At 36.9% G+C, this 16011-nt stretch overlaps 1 protein-coding gene across 1 annotated transcript; it reads left to right on the top strand.

Annotated features, from left to right (window-relative positions):
* The first annotated feature begins 1778 nt into the window (after positions 1-1778).
* LOC109004287 (4-coumarate--CoA ligase-like 5) lies at positions 1779-6884 on the top strand. The gene is made up of 5 exons (XM_018982796.2): positions 1779-3218; positions 5631-5776; positions 6005-6072; positions 6190-6292; positions 6602-6884. The coding sequence occupies exons 1-5, from the start codon at positions 2000-2002 to the stop codon at positions 6713-6715; spliced, it is 1650 nt and encodes a 549-aa protein (XP_018838341.1). The 5' UTR covers positions 1779-1999; the 3' UTR covers positions 6716-6884.
* Positions 6885-16011: the final 9127 nt, after the last annotated feature.

Genomic DNA, 16011 nt, shown 5'->3' with positions numbered 1-16011 from the left:
ATACAAGAAGGTCTTAAACTCATTTCAACTCTTTTAATTATTATAATTTTTTTAAATTTTAAATAATAATAATATTAAAAAATAATATTTTAATAATATTTTATTTAATTTTAAACTTTCATCTCAACTCATCTCATCTTAACTCATAATCCAAACCTCTCCTTAAAAGGAATTGATTTTTAAAGATTATTGTAACATACAAAGAAATTGAGATGAATGATATTAAATTTCCGAAAAACTAATTTCATATATAGCAACGTTTCAATTATTTTTTGATTTTTTTTTTTAATTCTACAAATGTTACCAATTTTTTTTTTTCCGAACAAAAACTAGACTTTTTATATGCATTTAAACAGAGAAATGCATATAATGATGCAGATAGAGGCAATTGAATCAACCTCCAATTAAAGTTTGTACACACTTAGCCTACAAAATTCACCATGACGGCAACAAATTTGATTTGTCAAAATATAAGAGTTCGCGTTTACAAAACATCAATTGTAAGAAAAAGTTAAAAACCAGCCGTTTAATAGTTTTTTGCATACCAAAAAAAAAAAAAAAAAGTGCATAATATCCCTCTCATTGGATATATGAAATCTTGAATATGTTACACGCCGCCTCTAAAAGACAATAAAATAAAACAGTCCAATTTAAACGTGCTACCTTAAGGAACATGTGCTACTACTTTACCTTACACATTGACAAGATGCCAAATCAAAACCGACCGACTAATCTAACGTCTAGTTTTTATTTATTTATTTTTGTGAGATAAATGGTATTTATATTATCCGCACACCACATATTAATATATATATTTAAATAAAAATAATAAATCACATATTAGTATATAATGTTGAATTTTATAAATATAATTTTTTTTTTTTACATCCTAGTCAAGTTATTATCATATTGTTATGAGATTTTCTCTTCTATTGGTCCGTATAGCGAGTCCAAGAGTAGTCTCTAGGAGAGAGGGATAGAGCCCGATCTGGCCCAACAATCTTCCTGAGTCAATGAGCCTCTACAGAGCACTCGGCCCAAAAGTAAAACTCATCCCGGAAGCAATTCTCATGTGGGAAAGCGGATGATAGGGGCTAATAAGACTTGCTGCCTTGACACCTCCGATGACACCCAATCCTCGAGAATCTGCGCAAGTAGGTGGGCGAGAGATACGAGAAATTCTTGATCTCCTAATAGCAATGATGAATAAGCTTAACAATAAACATTCGAGGGATAAAGTAAATCAGGAAACTAAGCTATATTAATGATGTTGCTCCTCAGACTCCACACAGCATTAATGGCGCTATCCCAAGAGTTACGCCGTATTAAAAGATTATGACTAAATAAACAGTTGAAGTGACATGAATTCTCCGAAATAAGGTATGGACTATCCTTGCCCAACGACCTAGTATAAAAGTCGCCCTTTAGACACAAATAATTCTCTCTAATTCTTTTAAACTCTTGCACAAACTATTAAAGAAATATATTAAATTAAGTATCCGAGACTCTTGACTTCCACTAAAGCTCCCCACTCTCTGTATTCTAAGGGTAGATTTGGAGAGTGGGATGAGAATTTTGTATTTTGTTTTGAAGTTTAAAATATTATGTTTTAATATTATTATTGTTTTAAAATTTAAAAAAGGTGTATTGAAATTTGAAAAAATTAAATTATTTATTATATTTTGTATGAAAATTTAAAAAATATATAATAATAAAATAAAATAAAAATTTTATGTTTTATCTTATGTCCTAAACCTACCCTAAGTGTGCATGTGAAAGAGTCGTGGAAACTCGACCCAAAAGTATATCTAATCAACGAAACAAATCAACGGCCACAATAGCCTCATGACAAGGCGGCTGACCGTCTCGAGACCAGGCTCTTTGAACAACGTGGTCAAAGACTCAAAAGTTCGCCCTTCAGACTGTATAAAAAAAATAGAGCTGAAAACCAGCCCGTCTATTAGAGAACGCGCGAAGTGGCGTCGTCGACGTGTCCCTAATGGCGCAGAAGAGTAACCTGGTGATCGATCCGAATTCCGGTTTCTGCGATTCCAACTCCGTCTTCTACAGCAAACGTAAGCCCATCGCACACCCACCGAACCCTTTCCTTGACGTGACCACCTTCATCTCCTCCCGAGCTCACCATGGCAAGATCGCCTTCGTCGACGCCTCCACCGGCAGTCACCTCACCTTCTCCGATCTCTGGCTTGCCGTCGATTCCGTATCCACTTGTCTCACAGACTTGGGCGTCGAGAAAGGCCATGTCGTCCTCCTCCTCTCTCCTAACTCTATCTTCTTCCCCGTCGTGTGCCTCGCTGTCATGTCCCTCGGCGCCGTTATAACCACCACCAACCCCCTCAACACCACCCGAGAAATCGCCAAACAGATCGCTGATTCCAAACCGGTCATCGCTTTCACCACTCGCCAACTTGTCCCCAAGCTCACCGGGTCAAATCTCCGAATTGTTCTCCTGGACGAGCAGTCCACCCCCGCTGTGCAGAATGCTCTAATCATTTCCACGTACGGGGAAATGTTGAAGAAGCAGCCAAGAAGGACCCGAGTCAGGGCCAGAGTGAACCAGGAGGACACGGCGACTCTGCTCTACTCGTCAGGCACCACCGGCGCGAGTAAAGGCGTGGTGGGTTCGCACAAGAGCCTCATAGCGATGGTTCAAATCGTGCTCGGTCGGTTCAATCTCGACGGAGACCACAGGTTCATCTGCACCGTCCCAATGTTTCACATCTATGGTCTAGCAGTGTTCGCGCTGGCCCTACTCGCATCGGGAACAACGGTGGTGATCCTCTCCAAGTACGAGATGCACGATCTCCTCTCGGCGATTCAGAAGTACCGAATCACCTACCTCCCCTTGGTGCCGCCCATTCTGGTGGCGCTCGTGAACGGTGCTGATCAGATACGCTCCAAGTACGATTTGAGCTCGCTGCAGTCGGTCTTGTCGGGTGGTGCGCCGCTGAGCAAGGAGGTGATCGAGGGGTTCGTGGAGAGGTATCAGGCAGTAACGATTCTGCAGGGGTACGGTTTAACGGAATCGACGGGGGTCGGCGCGTCGACGGACTCGTTGGAGGAGAGCAGGCGGTACGGTACGGCAGGGTTGCTGTCTCCGGGCATGGATGCGAAAATTGTGGAGCCGGAGACTGGTAAGGCTCTACCGGTGAACCGGACCGGCGAGCTTTGGCTCAGAGGTCCCTCGATCATGAAAGGTACAGATTGTAATATTCTTCTTGTAATTTTTTGTTTTGGCAGAGATTCTTGTACGTTCACTTTGTGGTTGACATTATCCGATCGACGCTAGCATAGGTCCCCATTAATATCATATAGTCATAAAATTTCCAAGAAACTTTACGATAAGTAATCATGGAGCTTCAGGATTACTCAATTATCTTTCTTTTTTTTCTTATTATTATTTTTTTAACTTTCAAGAATTATCTTAGATTTGTTAAAAGAGTAATTTTACATACAGTCATAAAATATATAAACATTATATAATTACTTTGAAAAAAAATAAAATTCATTATTAAAAATTTAATTTTTTTCATTGAGTTATATATTTTATTCATTATTTTCAAAGATATGACGTGGTAGTTGCATAATTCACAGTTACAAATATCTTTTATCTTTAAAAAATTCTTTGATTTCTTCTCGTCTGCGTCTCAAGTCTCTTTTTAGAATTTCAAAAAATATAAGAAAATTCCTTAGGACCGGTCGAGCTGGTTTTAGTCAAATAACAACCCGTCAATCTCATACCAACACCTAAGACTTCCACCACACTTATCTTGGACCAGCACTACACCAGAATTGTGCATCTCTCTTCGCGATTTCTCCAAGCTGCAAAAATCATAGAACCCCTGCAAATCTCTTCTTCGCTATTTCTCCAAGTTGATTTGAGTCCCGCGATTTCTCGAAATGTCGACGTCGTACCCATGCCCTTTTCGTCGCGTCTCAACCCCCTCACGACCCTTCAAAGCTCAACCTACGTCGCGTCTCAGCCTCCTCGCACCCCCTCGAAACTCAATCCGAAGCAGTGAAATGCTTTGAATTCCCTCTCTTGTATGCCCTTTCACCATTGTTATAGAAAATCCTAAATTCGAGATTACGATGTAAAAGTAGACATTTCTATTGGTATGTTTCGTTAGAAACCTTTCTGTTTTTGCTTGGAATGTAAATATATTTGCTTGGAATGTAAACTGGTGAATAAGAAAGAAATCACACGATGTTAGCCACAAAAATACTTTTTTTTTGCATTTTACGTATTTGATAAAAGTTCTAAGAAGAAGAGAGAGGCAGAGAGGGATTAAGATTGGGGCGGTGCAAATAGAGGCAGCAAGGAAGAAAGGGGCAAAGAGGGGCGGTGCAAATGAGGAGGAGGAGAGGGGCATGAGGAAGAGAAGGGTGCGATTTGAGGGAGTGTTTCTGTAACGCTCCAATGGAAGGCCCAAACCACATAGTCTATACTCCAAAATGACTAGTCAATGATACAATTGGAGTCTCATTGGAACCTTATAAAGAGCAAGAATTTTTCTTTCCCAAGCAATTTGAGAACACATTCACTACCTACCCTTATCCTTATTATATGGGATATCACAGTTTCTGAGCTACGTTTTTGTTGGCGTCAGACTGAGATGGTTGAGTCAGTATTGACGTCAGACTGAGATGCTTGCATCGGCGTCGGCGTCAAACTAAGGGCAGAGAGAGCAGCGAGGAAGAGAAGACAGATGACGGTGCAAATGAGGAAGAGAAGGCTAGCACATACAAATTGATTGTTTGTGGTGGGGTGTATTTTTCTTAGAGTGTTTTTTCCTACGTGGCTTGAGATGAATGGAGGGTTGTTTTTGTGGAAAAACCAGCTCGACCGGTGTGAAGCAGTTTTCAAAAAATAATGCTACTTTGCACTCTTATTTTGACAATTCATATATTTAATTTAATTTTTTATTTTTTTACTTATTGATTAAAGAAGTAACTATTAGTGTATTGATATTTTTTAAAAAAATATTTTAAAATATTAAAAAAATATAATATTTTACCTAACATGCCTAGCATTACTCTTTCAAAAGAGTCGGAATATATTATGCAATAATGATATGACCATATTGTTACAAGCGTTCGCCATGTAACAGAATGTTTCTTGGAATATATTATTATATTTGCATGGTAATAGAAATTATAATATCATAGAAAAGAAGATGGAGAAGGGAGGTGAGAGAGAATATGAGGACTTTATTTTTGGTATTTTCAATTGTCATTGAATATAAATTATTAGTTTTTATTTATAAGAAAATTACATATAGATCAAATAAGGTAAATATCTGCATCATAATGAAAATAAATATCTTGAATTGATAATGAAAAATTCTATTTGTAAGTCAACGTATAAAACACATATTTCATGACAAGACTTGTTTTGCAAAAATTTAAAATTCATATATATTGACATGTCAACGACATAGAGGGTGTGCTTTACAACTTACAAGTAGAAGAACTCTTTTGATAATTAGTAAAATCAAATCACCAAATCAAATCATGATAAAAATTCTTGATTTGATATTATCTCCAACATGGTGGAAAATGTTTTTGGCTCTTTTTAATGATTCTACATACCGGGAATGCTGTTGCAGGTTATTTTGGTAATGCAGAAGCTACAGAATCAACTCTTGATTCAGAGGGATGGCTGAAAACTGGAGATCTATGTTATATTGATGATGACGGGTTCATCTTTGTGGTTGATAGGTTGAAGGAGCTAATTAAATACAAGGGTTATCAGGTGAGACATTGAACATTGGGTTCTTTATAAATTAATGAAGCTTTGCCTTCTTTCTGGAACTCGTGTGCTTTAGTTTTGGGTTATCAGATGCATGCAATTCTTAAGTACTGCATGTATGGATGCAATCAACAACGTGGATGTTATATTTCGATAGATATTTCTGATTATATTCTGAGAAAAAATGTATCTATCTTGAAATATATGCCGATTTCTTTCTTTACTTTTTAGGTCCCCCCAGCAGAACTAGAGGCCTTGCTACTAACTCATCCACAGATCTCTGATGCCGCTGTTATACCGTAAGTCTTCTTCTCTATTGCATTAATTAAAGAGGTTAAACACTTGCTTTTACAAAAAAAAACAAATGGAGAAAAAGAAAAGAAAACCTCAGTTTGATCATTGATCTTGTGTTTTAGGGTTCCTGATAAGGAGGCTGGACAGTGCCCCATGGCATATGTGGTAAGAAAAGCTGGGAGTAATCTATCTGAGAGTGCAATCATGGACTTTGTAGCGGGACAGGTAAGCTGACGATGAACAAATTAGTGTGCGTGTGCGCGCGTGTCTATATATATATATATATATATAGAATAAGATCTTTTGTCTCATAAAATTTATTTTCGTCTTCAATTCACATTATTTCATTAAATGAATGCCTTATATTTAATATTCGTACACGATTTGTTGCACGAAATCACTTGCAAAAATTTTTTTCCTATATATATATGGATGTATGTATGAGTTGTATTATCAAGTCTGTAAGCAATAGAAATATATATTTTGGTTTAGCACTGTATTGATCACCTGGAGTACTTATAAACGTACGTGCAGGTGGCTCCGTACAAGAGAATCAGGAGAGTGGCGTTTATAGCTTCTATACCGAAGAATCCCTCCGGCAAGATTCTCAGGAAGGATCTAATACAGCTTTCCACCTCCAAGCTTTGAATCTTCTGGGGAAAGTTGCAGCCATGCATTGCATTTCTTCACTATTTAAAAAAGCCATGTTTTTTGCCGTTTTTCCCCATCGATGCTTATTCCTGAATTTTATTTTCTGTGAAATAAGTCTTGGTTAATTAATAATTATAATGGTCACATATATCTATTTAATTTCGTAGTCGTTTTGAAGTAAAAACATTGGGTATGCAGCTTGATGAAAGACAAATTTTGATCTGCTATGGTGTTTACTACGTACACGCAGATGGGGGATCGGAAAAGAATGAATACCGATTACCAATTACCAACAGTAATTGGTATGTTTGTAGCATGAATTTTGCTATGTACGTACAAGTAAGTTTGCGTACCAATTTGCTTACTTATGTTGTTGCTTTCATATTTTAAATTCAAATTAATATTGTTTTCAATAAAATCTACTTTCTAACCGACCAATCATATTGAATGTGTGCGCGTATTAGTATACAGAATCGCTTACAATTAGATTTTTTCTTGTAGCATTACTCAAAACGTAAACAAGAGGAATAACTGATCTGATAGTACTTAAGGCAAATGAGACTGTGATTCTTTTCGAAGTAGAAGACTGTGGGCAGGAAAGGAAATATTAGGCCTGGCAATTCGTAGTGTCTTGTAAACAATGAATATTTGATTATATGAGTTAATCCGAACACGATCTATTAAGGTTAATGGATCAGACTTTCAAATCTTAATATGATCTATTTAAATAACGGGTCGCATCGTGTCGCCCATTTTGACCCGTTTAATAATTAATTAGAAATGTATAACACAACACGATTCATTTCAACATGTTTTATATAAATAGGTTGAACTAACTCGCATAATTCAATTAACATAATTTCACATAAAAGATAATAAATATTAATATTTTATTACAAACCCAACAATAACAAATATCAGTATAGGTCTAGAATTACAATCCTAATAATAAAACATAAATATATTAAGAAATAACAATATTACAACTACCAGCTAATAAGAACCGAACCTGACAGATACATCTTTGTCATTTTGGGAGGGTACTCCGAGTAGTGGGTACCTCGTAGGACCTTGACCCGCCTACTCGGGTCTTGTATGGATATGCAAGAAAGGTTGCTCCTAGGTGTGTGTATGGGTTGTATTTGTTCACGAGAATGGATTCCTCGTCTAGTCATTTTTTTTTTTTAATTATTATTTTTTTTGGGGTGGACACACTTGCGCGAATTTGGATAATGGCTACAAGGGAGAAATTGAAAGGAAATTGTACCTGACCAGGGATGGGCGTAAACTCATACACTACTGAGGGTAGATAATAAAATTTTAATTTTGAAATAAAAATTAAATTAGTTATTGCGAATTGACCTGTTTATTAATCGTGTCTTAACAAGTCAACTTGTTTTGATCCGAGCTCATTTATATCAAACTCAAATTTGTTAATTTCGTATCTTGTTTATATTGGATTTACAGGTCATATCAAATATTGACACCCCTAAAATATATCAACATAATTCACCAAAGCCAATCAAAATTGAAGTCATGTGATAGCCAACATGATACTAAGCTCGACACCTTAGGAATAAGGGGTCAGGGCTATAGTCTTGATCTTCCACAGACAACATATGATGCAGGGCATTCAACATAAGTAATTTCGACAAAGATTTTACATAATGCACCTCACATGTCATGAGGTGCATGGGATCGACCTTTTAGACAATTTATACCAAGGAGCATGCATGGGATCGACCTTATCTAATTGGAGTCATTTTTCAATTTTGCTAAACTATTTTTTGAGATGTTTGTTGGGATCTCCCTCTCCCATATATCCTTTTAGAGCAAATTAAGACAAATGTTGAGCTAGCGGGCGTATAGATCAAAACAATAACAGTACTCATGTCAATATGATATTACACTATTATATGGCTGGTGTTTGTTAGGAATGATAGGCTTGAAGCCTTGAAGGTGCTTCGTATGACTCAATTTAAGAGATCAAAACAGTAAATATGGCTATAACTTTCAACTTTCACTTTAATATATATAATGAGTTTGCTTATTCCTGATGCCTGACCCAATCTAAAAATCAGATCAATCTAGGTATAATGAACCTTCCTTTTACGAATCTAATTTGCTTATTTTCTTTTTGAAAGGAAAGGAAAACATTTATTATTCATAAATCAAATTACATCATCTCACATAACACAATATCATGAATACACTCTGGAATCTGATCCTCAACATCCATGACATCGAATGTAACACAATATCATTAATAACATCTTTAGCAAGATTATGAGTAGCATAGTTTCCTTCACATCCAACATGTTGACCTGGCCAATTTGAGAAACATTTCAACAAGACTCTGATGTCCCTTAGCAGAAACTCAGATTGGCTCCAGTCCCTAGTTCTCTTATTCAGTGCATTGACCACTTGAAGTGCTACTTTTGGGCCCTTCATCTTTCTGAATCGACACATTTACCCATATTTCAGAATGTGCCTATTACCCATCTTTCAAAATCCCTGACTATAACCTGATGCCAATTTTGCTCTGTGGTTTATCTAGGGGTGGGCAGCGGGGCCCCGCCCCCGCTGCCCCGACCAGTTTCCGCCCCGCACCCGTGCGGCGGGGCGGACCACCCCGTCCGCCAGATGCGGGGGCGGGGTCAATCTGGCGCTCTGTCCGGGGGTGGGTGCGGGATGGGGGTGACACCCACCCCGCCCCGCCAATTACTGTTCATATATATATATATATATATAAAGTACGCATGAAACGACGTCGTTTCATGCGTAGGTTTTTTTTTTTTAAACCCAGGCATGAAACGACGTCGTTTCATGCCTGGGTTAATTAGAAATGAAATCCCCCCCCCCCCCGATTCCCTCCCTCGCTCACTCTCAGACTCTCACTTCTCTGTCTCTGCTGCCTCACAGTGACCCAGCTCCGCTCATCTCTCCCTCTCTCTGAGTTTCCGGCGCCGCACCCAGCTACCAGCGTCTCCTTCAACGTCGCCGTGCGCATCCGGTCCCTTTCTCTGCATCTCACCGAAGATCCAAATCCCGAACTCGAAGGTAAGAAACTCAAACCCTATCCTATTTTATTTTTTTGTAATTTATATTTTTAATGGAGATTGGAGGAAGGAAGGGGTTTATCGGAGATGGAGGATGAGATTTTTGTGAATTGTGTGCTGTGGAGCTTAGATTGTGCATGTGTTTTGGTTTGAAATTTGAATGAGTCCGTGAAATGCATGTGAATTGTGTTTGTTTTCTCATTTCTGTAATTATTTCAGATTTGATTGGATTTGATTGTTTAATTAATTCGGATTGGAACCCCTAAATTAATTTAGGACTCAAATCCGAAACTCTAAATTAATTTAAGAGTTTCAATCTTTGAAACCCCTAAATTAATTTAGGGTATCAAAGATTGAAACCCCTAAATTAATTTAGGGCTCAAATCCGAAACCCTAAATTAATTTAGGGGTTTCAAAGATTGAAACCCCTAAATTAATTTAGGGTTTCGAAATACCTTAAATTAATTTAGGGGATTCAAAGATTGGAACCCCTAAATTAATTTAGGGTTTCGGATTTGAGCCCTAAATTAATTTAAGGTATTTCTAAACCCTAAATTAATTTAGGGTTTTCAAATATTGGAACCCCTAAATTAATTTAGGGCTCAATGTATAAACAAGAAATTGCATGCCATTAAAATCTGGAAATTAACTTTGTGTGTGTATATATTATCCTCTAATACCCTATTCTAGACTAGTAATGCTAGATATAATTTATACAAGTATACTAAGAATTTTCTTTAAAAAAAAAATAAGATTCATCATTAAAAAAAAATATTATTCTTGTAAGTTTCACATTTACTAATCAAGTTTTTTCTTTAAAAAAAAATACACAAGACTTATCTACTCTAAATATCATTTTTCAACCCATACATAATACTACATTTTAAAAATTATTTGATGTTATATTAAGAGATAAAGATTTTTTAAAAAAAAAATAATAAATAAAAAGATGTCATTTCTTTGTTAATATTTTTTAATTTGTTGGATGTGGACTTTTCTACCTTACTTAAATAAAGGAAACATTCATATTTTCTTTCCTCATGTAGTGTATTTGTTAATATACTTTATTAACAACATATAGTGTATTTGTTGTTAATATACTTTATTACATTTATAACCAAATGATAGTGTGATACTTTTTTTTATTCTACTTTTCTTTTATGTTCATTATATAGTTGTTATGTTTTCTATTATTTCAGATTTCTTGTTTGCTTTAGTTCATGGATATGCCAGCGGATTCGAGTGCGAGCTCTCCTTTTCAGGCCGAGGGCACCCCTACCCCTACCCCTACACCTACACCTACCCCTCCTACTCATACCCCTACCCCTAGCCCTACGGCACCTTGCCCCGCCCCCAAGCCCAGCAAAAAACCTGCTTCAATAGTTTAGAGTCATTTTACCAAACTAGAGGGTGGTGACTCAAGTAACCCCCAAGCCAAGTGCAACCATTGTGGCAAAATTTATGGATGCCACTATAGGAAACATGGCACCTCACAATTAAAGGTCCACTTAGAAGAGCAATGCAAAAAAAGTCCAATATTAAGATCATTACAAGATAAAAGCCAATTTAGGCTAGAAGTTGGACTTCAAAAAATGGCGGATGGGACTAGTGGGAGTGCAAGTTTGAGGGGGTATACTAAGTATGATCCGGATGAGTGTAGAAGACATCTAGCTCGTATGGTCATAATAGACGAGCTACCTTTTCAAATTGTAGACGGGAAATGGTTCCAATCGTATTCTCACTACTTTGAACTAAGGTTTAATATTCCCTCTCGCCACACGGTGGCAAAGGATGTAAAAAATCATTTTTACATTGAAAATGAGAAGTTGAGGGGTCAATTGGCGGATCAATTTGTTTGTCTCACCACTGACACTTGGATATCGATCCAAAATTTTAATTATATGTCTTTGACTGTGCATTTTATTGATTGCCATTGGACATTACACAAGAAAATTATAAAATTTTGTAAAATCACCGATCATAAGGGTGAGACAGTTGGGAAGGCCTTGGAGGCTTCAATAAAAGAGTGGGGTTTGAGCCGAGTTGTTACAGTCACAGTCGATAATGCCTCGTCTAACGATGTTGCATTAGGACATTTGAAAACTTATCTTAGAGAGGCAAATAAGACACTTATGGGTGGTGAGTGTCTGCATGTGAGATGTGCAGCACATATTCTGAATTTGATTGTCAGTGATAGTTTGAGATATCTTTATGACTCGATTGCTCAAGTTAGGACTGCTGTGAGATGGGTGAGATCTTCTCCTTCAAGGTTGGAGAAATTCAAGGTTGCTGCGAGATCTGCGAGTCCAACATCTAAGAAGGGCCTTTGTACTGATGTGCCTACACGATGGAATTCAACATTTCTGATGTTGGAGGCGGCCCAAGAATATAGGCTGGCATTTGCATTATTGGGTGATGAAAACATCCAATATGTAAAATATTTTGATGATCACGGGGGATTGGGGAAACCCGTAGCTGATGATTGGGAAATTGTAACTATTTTTGTAGAGTTTTTGAGGCTTTTTTACGATGTCACCACGAGGCTATCTGGAACTTTGTACCCTACATCCAATGTTGTATGCCAGCAAATATGTAGGGTGAAAGAATAATTAGATGACATGGTCGCGGGTGGTCACATTAGGCTGCGGGAGATGACATTGATTATGAGGTCAAAGTACGACAAGTATTGGGGAGATTTAACTAGGGCTAATATTTTGTTATATGTAGCTGTCGTCTTTGACCTGAGGTATAAGTTGGATGGCATGATATTTGGATTGGGCCTTGCATACGGGCAAGTATGAGCGGAGCTTATTGCAACAAGGGTTCGGGAAACCCTAACTAGATTATTTGATGAGTTTTCCACCATGCGGGGTGGTAATATTGCGGCACATACATCTACCCCCTCAGCCTCAGGCTCACAGTTTCCTGAAGTCGAGAGTGGGAAAAGGCGTAGATTGGAGTGGGGTGAGAGGTATGAGCAGACCCCCTTCCTCCGGACTTCTGTAGAGGCTCAGTCAGAGATAGACAGATACTTAGCAGCAGAGATTCTACCATTTTCACGAGATTTCGATATATTAAGTTGGTGGAAGGTGAATGCTGTGAAGTATCCCATCCTTGGAGAGATAGCCCGCACATTTTTGGCCATCCCTGTTAGCACAGTAGCCTCAGAGTCGGCCTTTAGCACCAGAGGACGTGTATTAGATTTATTTCGGAGTTCATTAGCTCCTGCCACTGTGGAGGCTTTGATTTGCATGCAGAATTGGATCAAGGGAACTCCAATTCATGTTCCGGATGTTCTTGAGTATGAGGAGGCCGACGTCGAGGAGGAGGGTGATTATCAGTCTGGATCTGGTATTTATTCTAATTTCTTATTTTTATTTATTTATTTTTATTTATTTATTTTCATTTAATTGGTATTCATTAATTTCATTTCAAATTTAATACTTATAGTGATACATGAGACGGCGTCTACGGCTACCTCCGATGCAGCATGATTTTTGTATTGGACTCACCATTGCCATGGTTTACATAATTTCTTCCCTAATTGTTTTTTGTATTTAAAACTTTGTTTCATTTTTATAACTTTTTAATTCTAATTTGTTTTATTTTTAACTTATTAATATTTTTAACTTATTAATATTTTGAAAAAAAAAAGTGATGTGAAGTGTGTGCTGGTGTGGGGCTGATGCATAGCATTTCCCTAATATTTTAGGGTTTTTGACTTATTAACTTTTATTTTTAACTTATTGATTTTCAGTTTCACAGCAATCGACATTCGACACAACTTAGTGAACTCACAACTACGGCTCCACCCCAAAATTAATTTTCTTAATTTACAATTATTGTAATGTTGCTACAATAGTTAATTATACAATTTGTAATATTTATTTTTTTTAGAAGAGTTTGTAATAGTGTAATAATTTATTAGTTCTCTTAATTTGTATAATTGTAAACTATTTATTTTAGCATAGTGTCTTACTGCCTTAGTGATGAATATTAATTAATTATTTAATAGTTAAAACTTAATATCTACTTATAAAAAAAAATTATTTCTTTTCTGTTTTTAAATTTATATTTTTTTTAATCTAAATAATGGGCCCAAAAAGAATTCTGGGCCCAAAGGGGCCAAAAAACTGATTCTGGGCCATTTAGGGCCCAGAAAAAAGTACTGGGCCGACCATGTGCGGGGGGTGCGGACGGGTGGGGGTCCACCCCCGCACCCCGGGCAGCGGACGGGGGACCCCGCCCCCGCCCATGCGGGGGCAGGGTCCGGGAAAAAAATCTCACCCCCGCATATGCGGGGGCGGGGGGCAGGGAAGGGGTGGCCCCGCCCCGTAGGGGGCGGGTATCGCCCCTAGGTTTATCAACTACAGCATCCCAATTCAATTTATAAAAACCTATTGGAGGTTTCTCCCACAATCGAACCATTTGAAAGGAAGCTAGTATGAGGTTTTCTGAGAGACTTGAGCATTCCTAAAAGCTTGTACCTCCTCCATTGCCTTCTTATAAAGTTGTAAAGATTTAGGAAGGATGTGACGCCCTCAACCTCTGCGTGGGATTAAATGGAGATTTAGAACGTCAGGACATGTAACACAATGTTATATACCCCCGTACATGACAGTTAATATGCAATGCATTCTATAAGTGCAACTAGCATAATGCAATATTCGGAGTGGATTAAGGGTGAAAATAAAACTTATGTCAGAATAACTAAAAACATCTCAATAAATTAATGACTATCATAAATTCAAATCAAATAGTAGCATAAGCTAAACATAAAAGTCTGCAAAACTAAATCAATCACTTCCTGCGTTCTAGAGCATGAAGGACTAGTGCTATAAACATAAGGATAAGGTCTAGTATTTTCTCGATGTCTGGTTCCTTCTCAATCAGTTGGATCCAACGCTCTATCCAATCTGTCATTCTCGGGTCCTCATACAACTTCTATCATTCCAATGATAGTGGGTTCACAAGGTGTGAGATTTACTTGAAATCTTAATAAGTTAAACAACCCATGTGCACAAATATAAATTATGTATGAAGAATGATAAATATGAAATGCATAAAATGCATAAAATGTGAAAAAGTTAGTGTGTCTCCCATCCAGATTCCTTAACATTTTCAAAAAATTTGAGACATATATTTTCGTTCAAAGTGCATTTTTACTTCAACCGTACAAAACATCATAACATTTCATCATTATTAGTAATTTATATTTAATCGTAACATCCTAATGTGTGGTATCATCACAATCCCCCATATGCACTGTGAGTACCTGCCGGTGATCGTAGTATAACTCACCTTGAAACTAAGTTTTCAGCAGACTTGTTCTCAATGCATTGGTAATATAACATAACAGCATAACATGTACACCCACCAGCCTTAGGTGTCATAACATTTGATTTCGCTCCGGTGTTCTTTAAAAAGAACACATTCGAAACCCGTTGACTGTTCTTCGTCAACTCAGGGGTTACCACTTCATTCTTAAACACTCCAGAATGGATAGAGGAGTTCCACTAGGATAATTTCTCATCTTAGCCTTTGGGGTCGTGACAAAAATTATTTTTCATACTATGTTGAAAAATGTATTTCATGACATGTGCATATGTAGCAAGCTTTCATGAAAAAATGATATTTATAGATGCAATATGCTAAAATTGTGAAAAATATCACATGTCATGTAAGTATGCACTCGATGTATTATATAACATGATATTTTATGCTCAAAATGACATTTAAAACATAAATGTGATATTTATCAATAAATCATAAATAACTTATCAATGTGTAAGTTAGAGGCTAACTTACTAACTTATTGAGTTTGAAAAGTCGTAGCATTTGAAATCAGATTCATACTAAGTTAAGATTTGAACCTCTAAGGAAGATGTTCATAGTCAAAGGCTTCAAAAATGAGTATTTACAAAAATACTCCTAAACTTTCAAAAATTGCCACTAAGGCAAGAAATTTTCACTATTTGCAAACAAATATCAAATTTAACCAAACTTCATGAACCTCATATTTTTTATATTCTAAACCCATCGATACACTTAGAATTGTAAAATTAAAAGTGAAACTAGTTCAAACAATCCTAACTCATGGCATGTACTCTAATTGATACCTTTGTGTGTTTTCATATATTGATCTCTACGAATGCATGTTTATGAAATTTTATTTAGTCACAAAAAAAACACTATAGCCCTTAATGATATGATAAAGGTAAATTCTTTAGTGAA

This window comes from Juglans regia, chromosome 8 (assembly GCF_001411555.2).
Source record: "Juglans regia cultivar Chandler chromosome 8, Walnut 2.0, whole genome shotgun sequence".
In the NCBI taxonomy this organism is placed as follows: Eukaryota; Viridiplantae; Streptophyta; class Magnoliopsida; order Fagales; family Juglandaceae; genus Juglans; species Juglans regia.
Note: the sequence above shows the minus strand (reverse complement) of the source record. Positions and strands in the feature narration are given on the sequence as shown.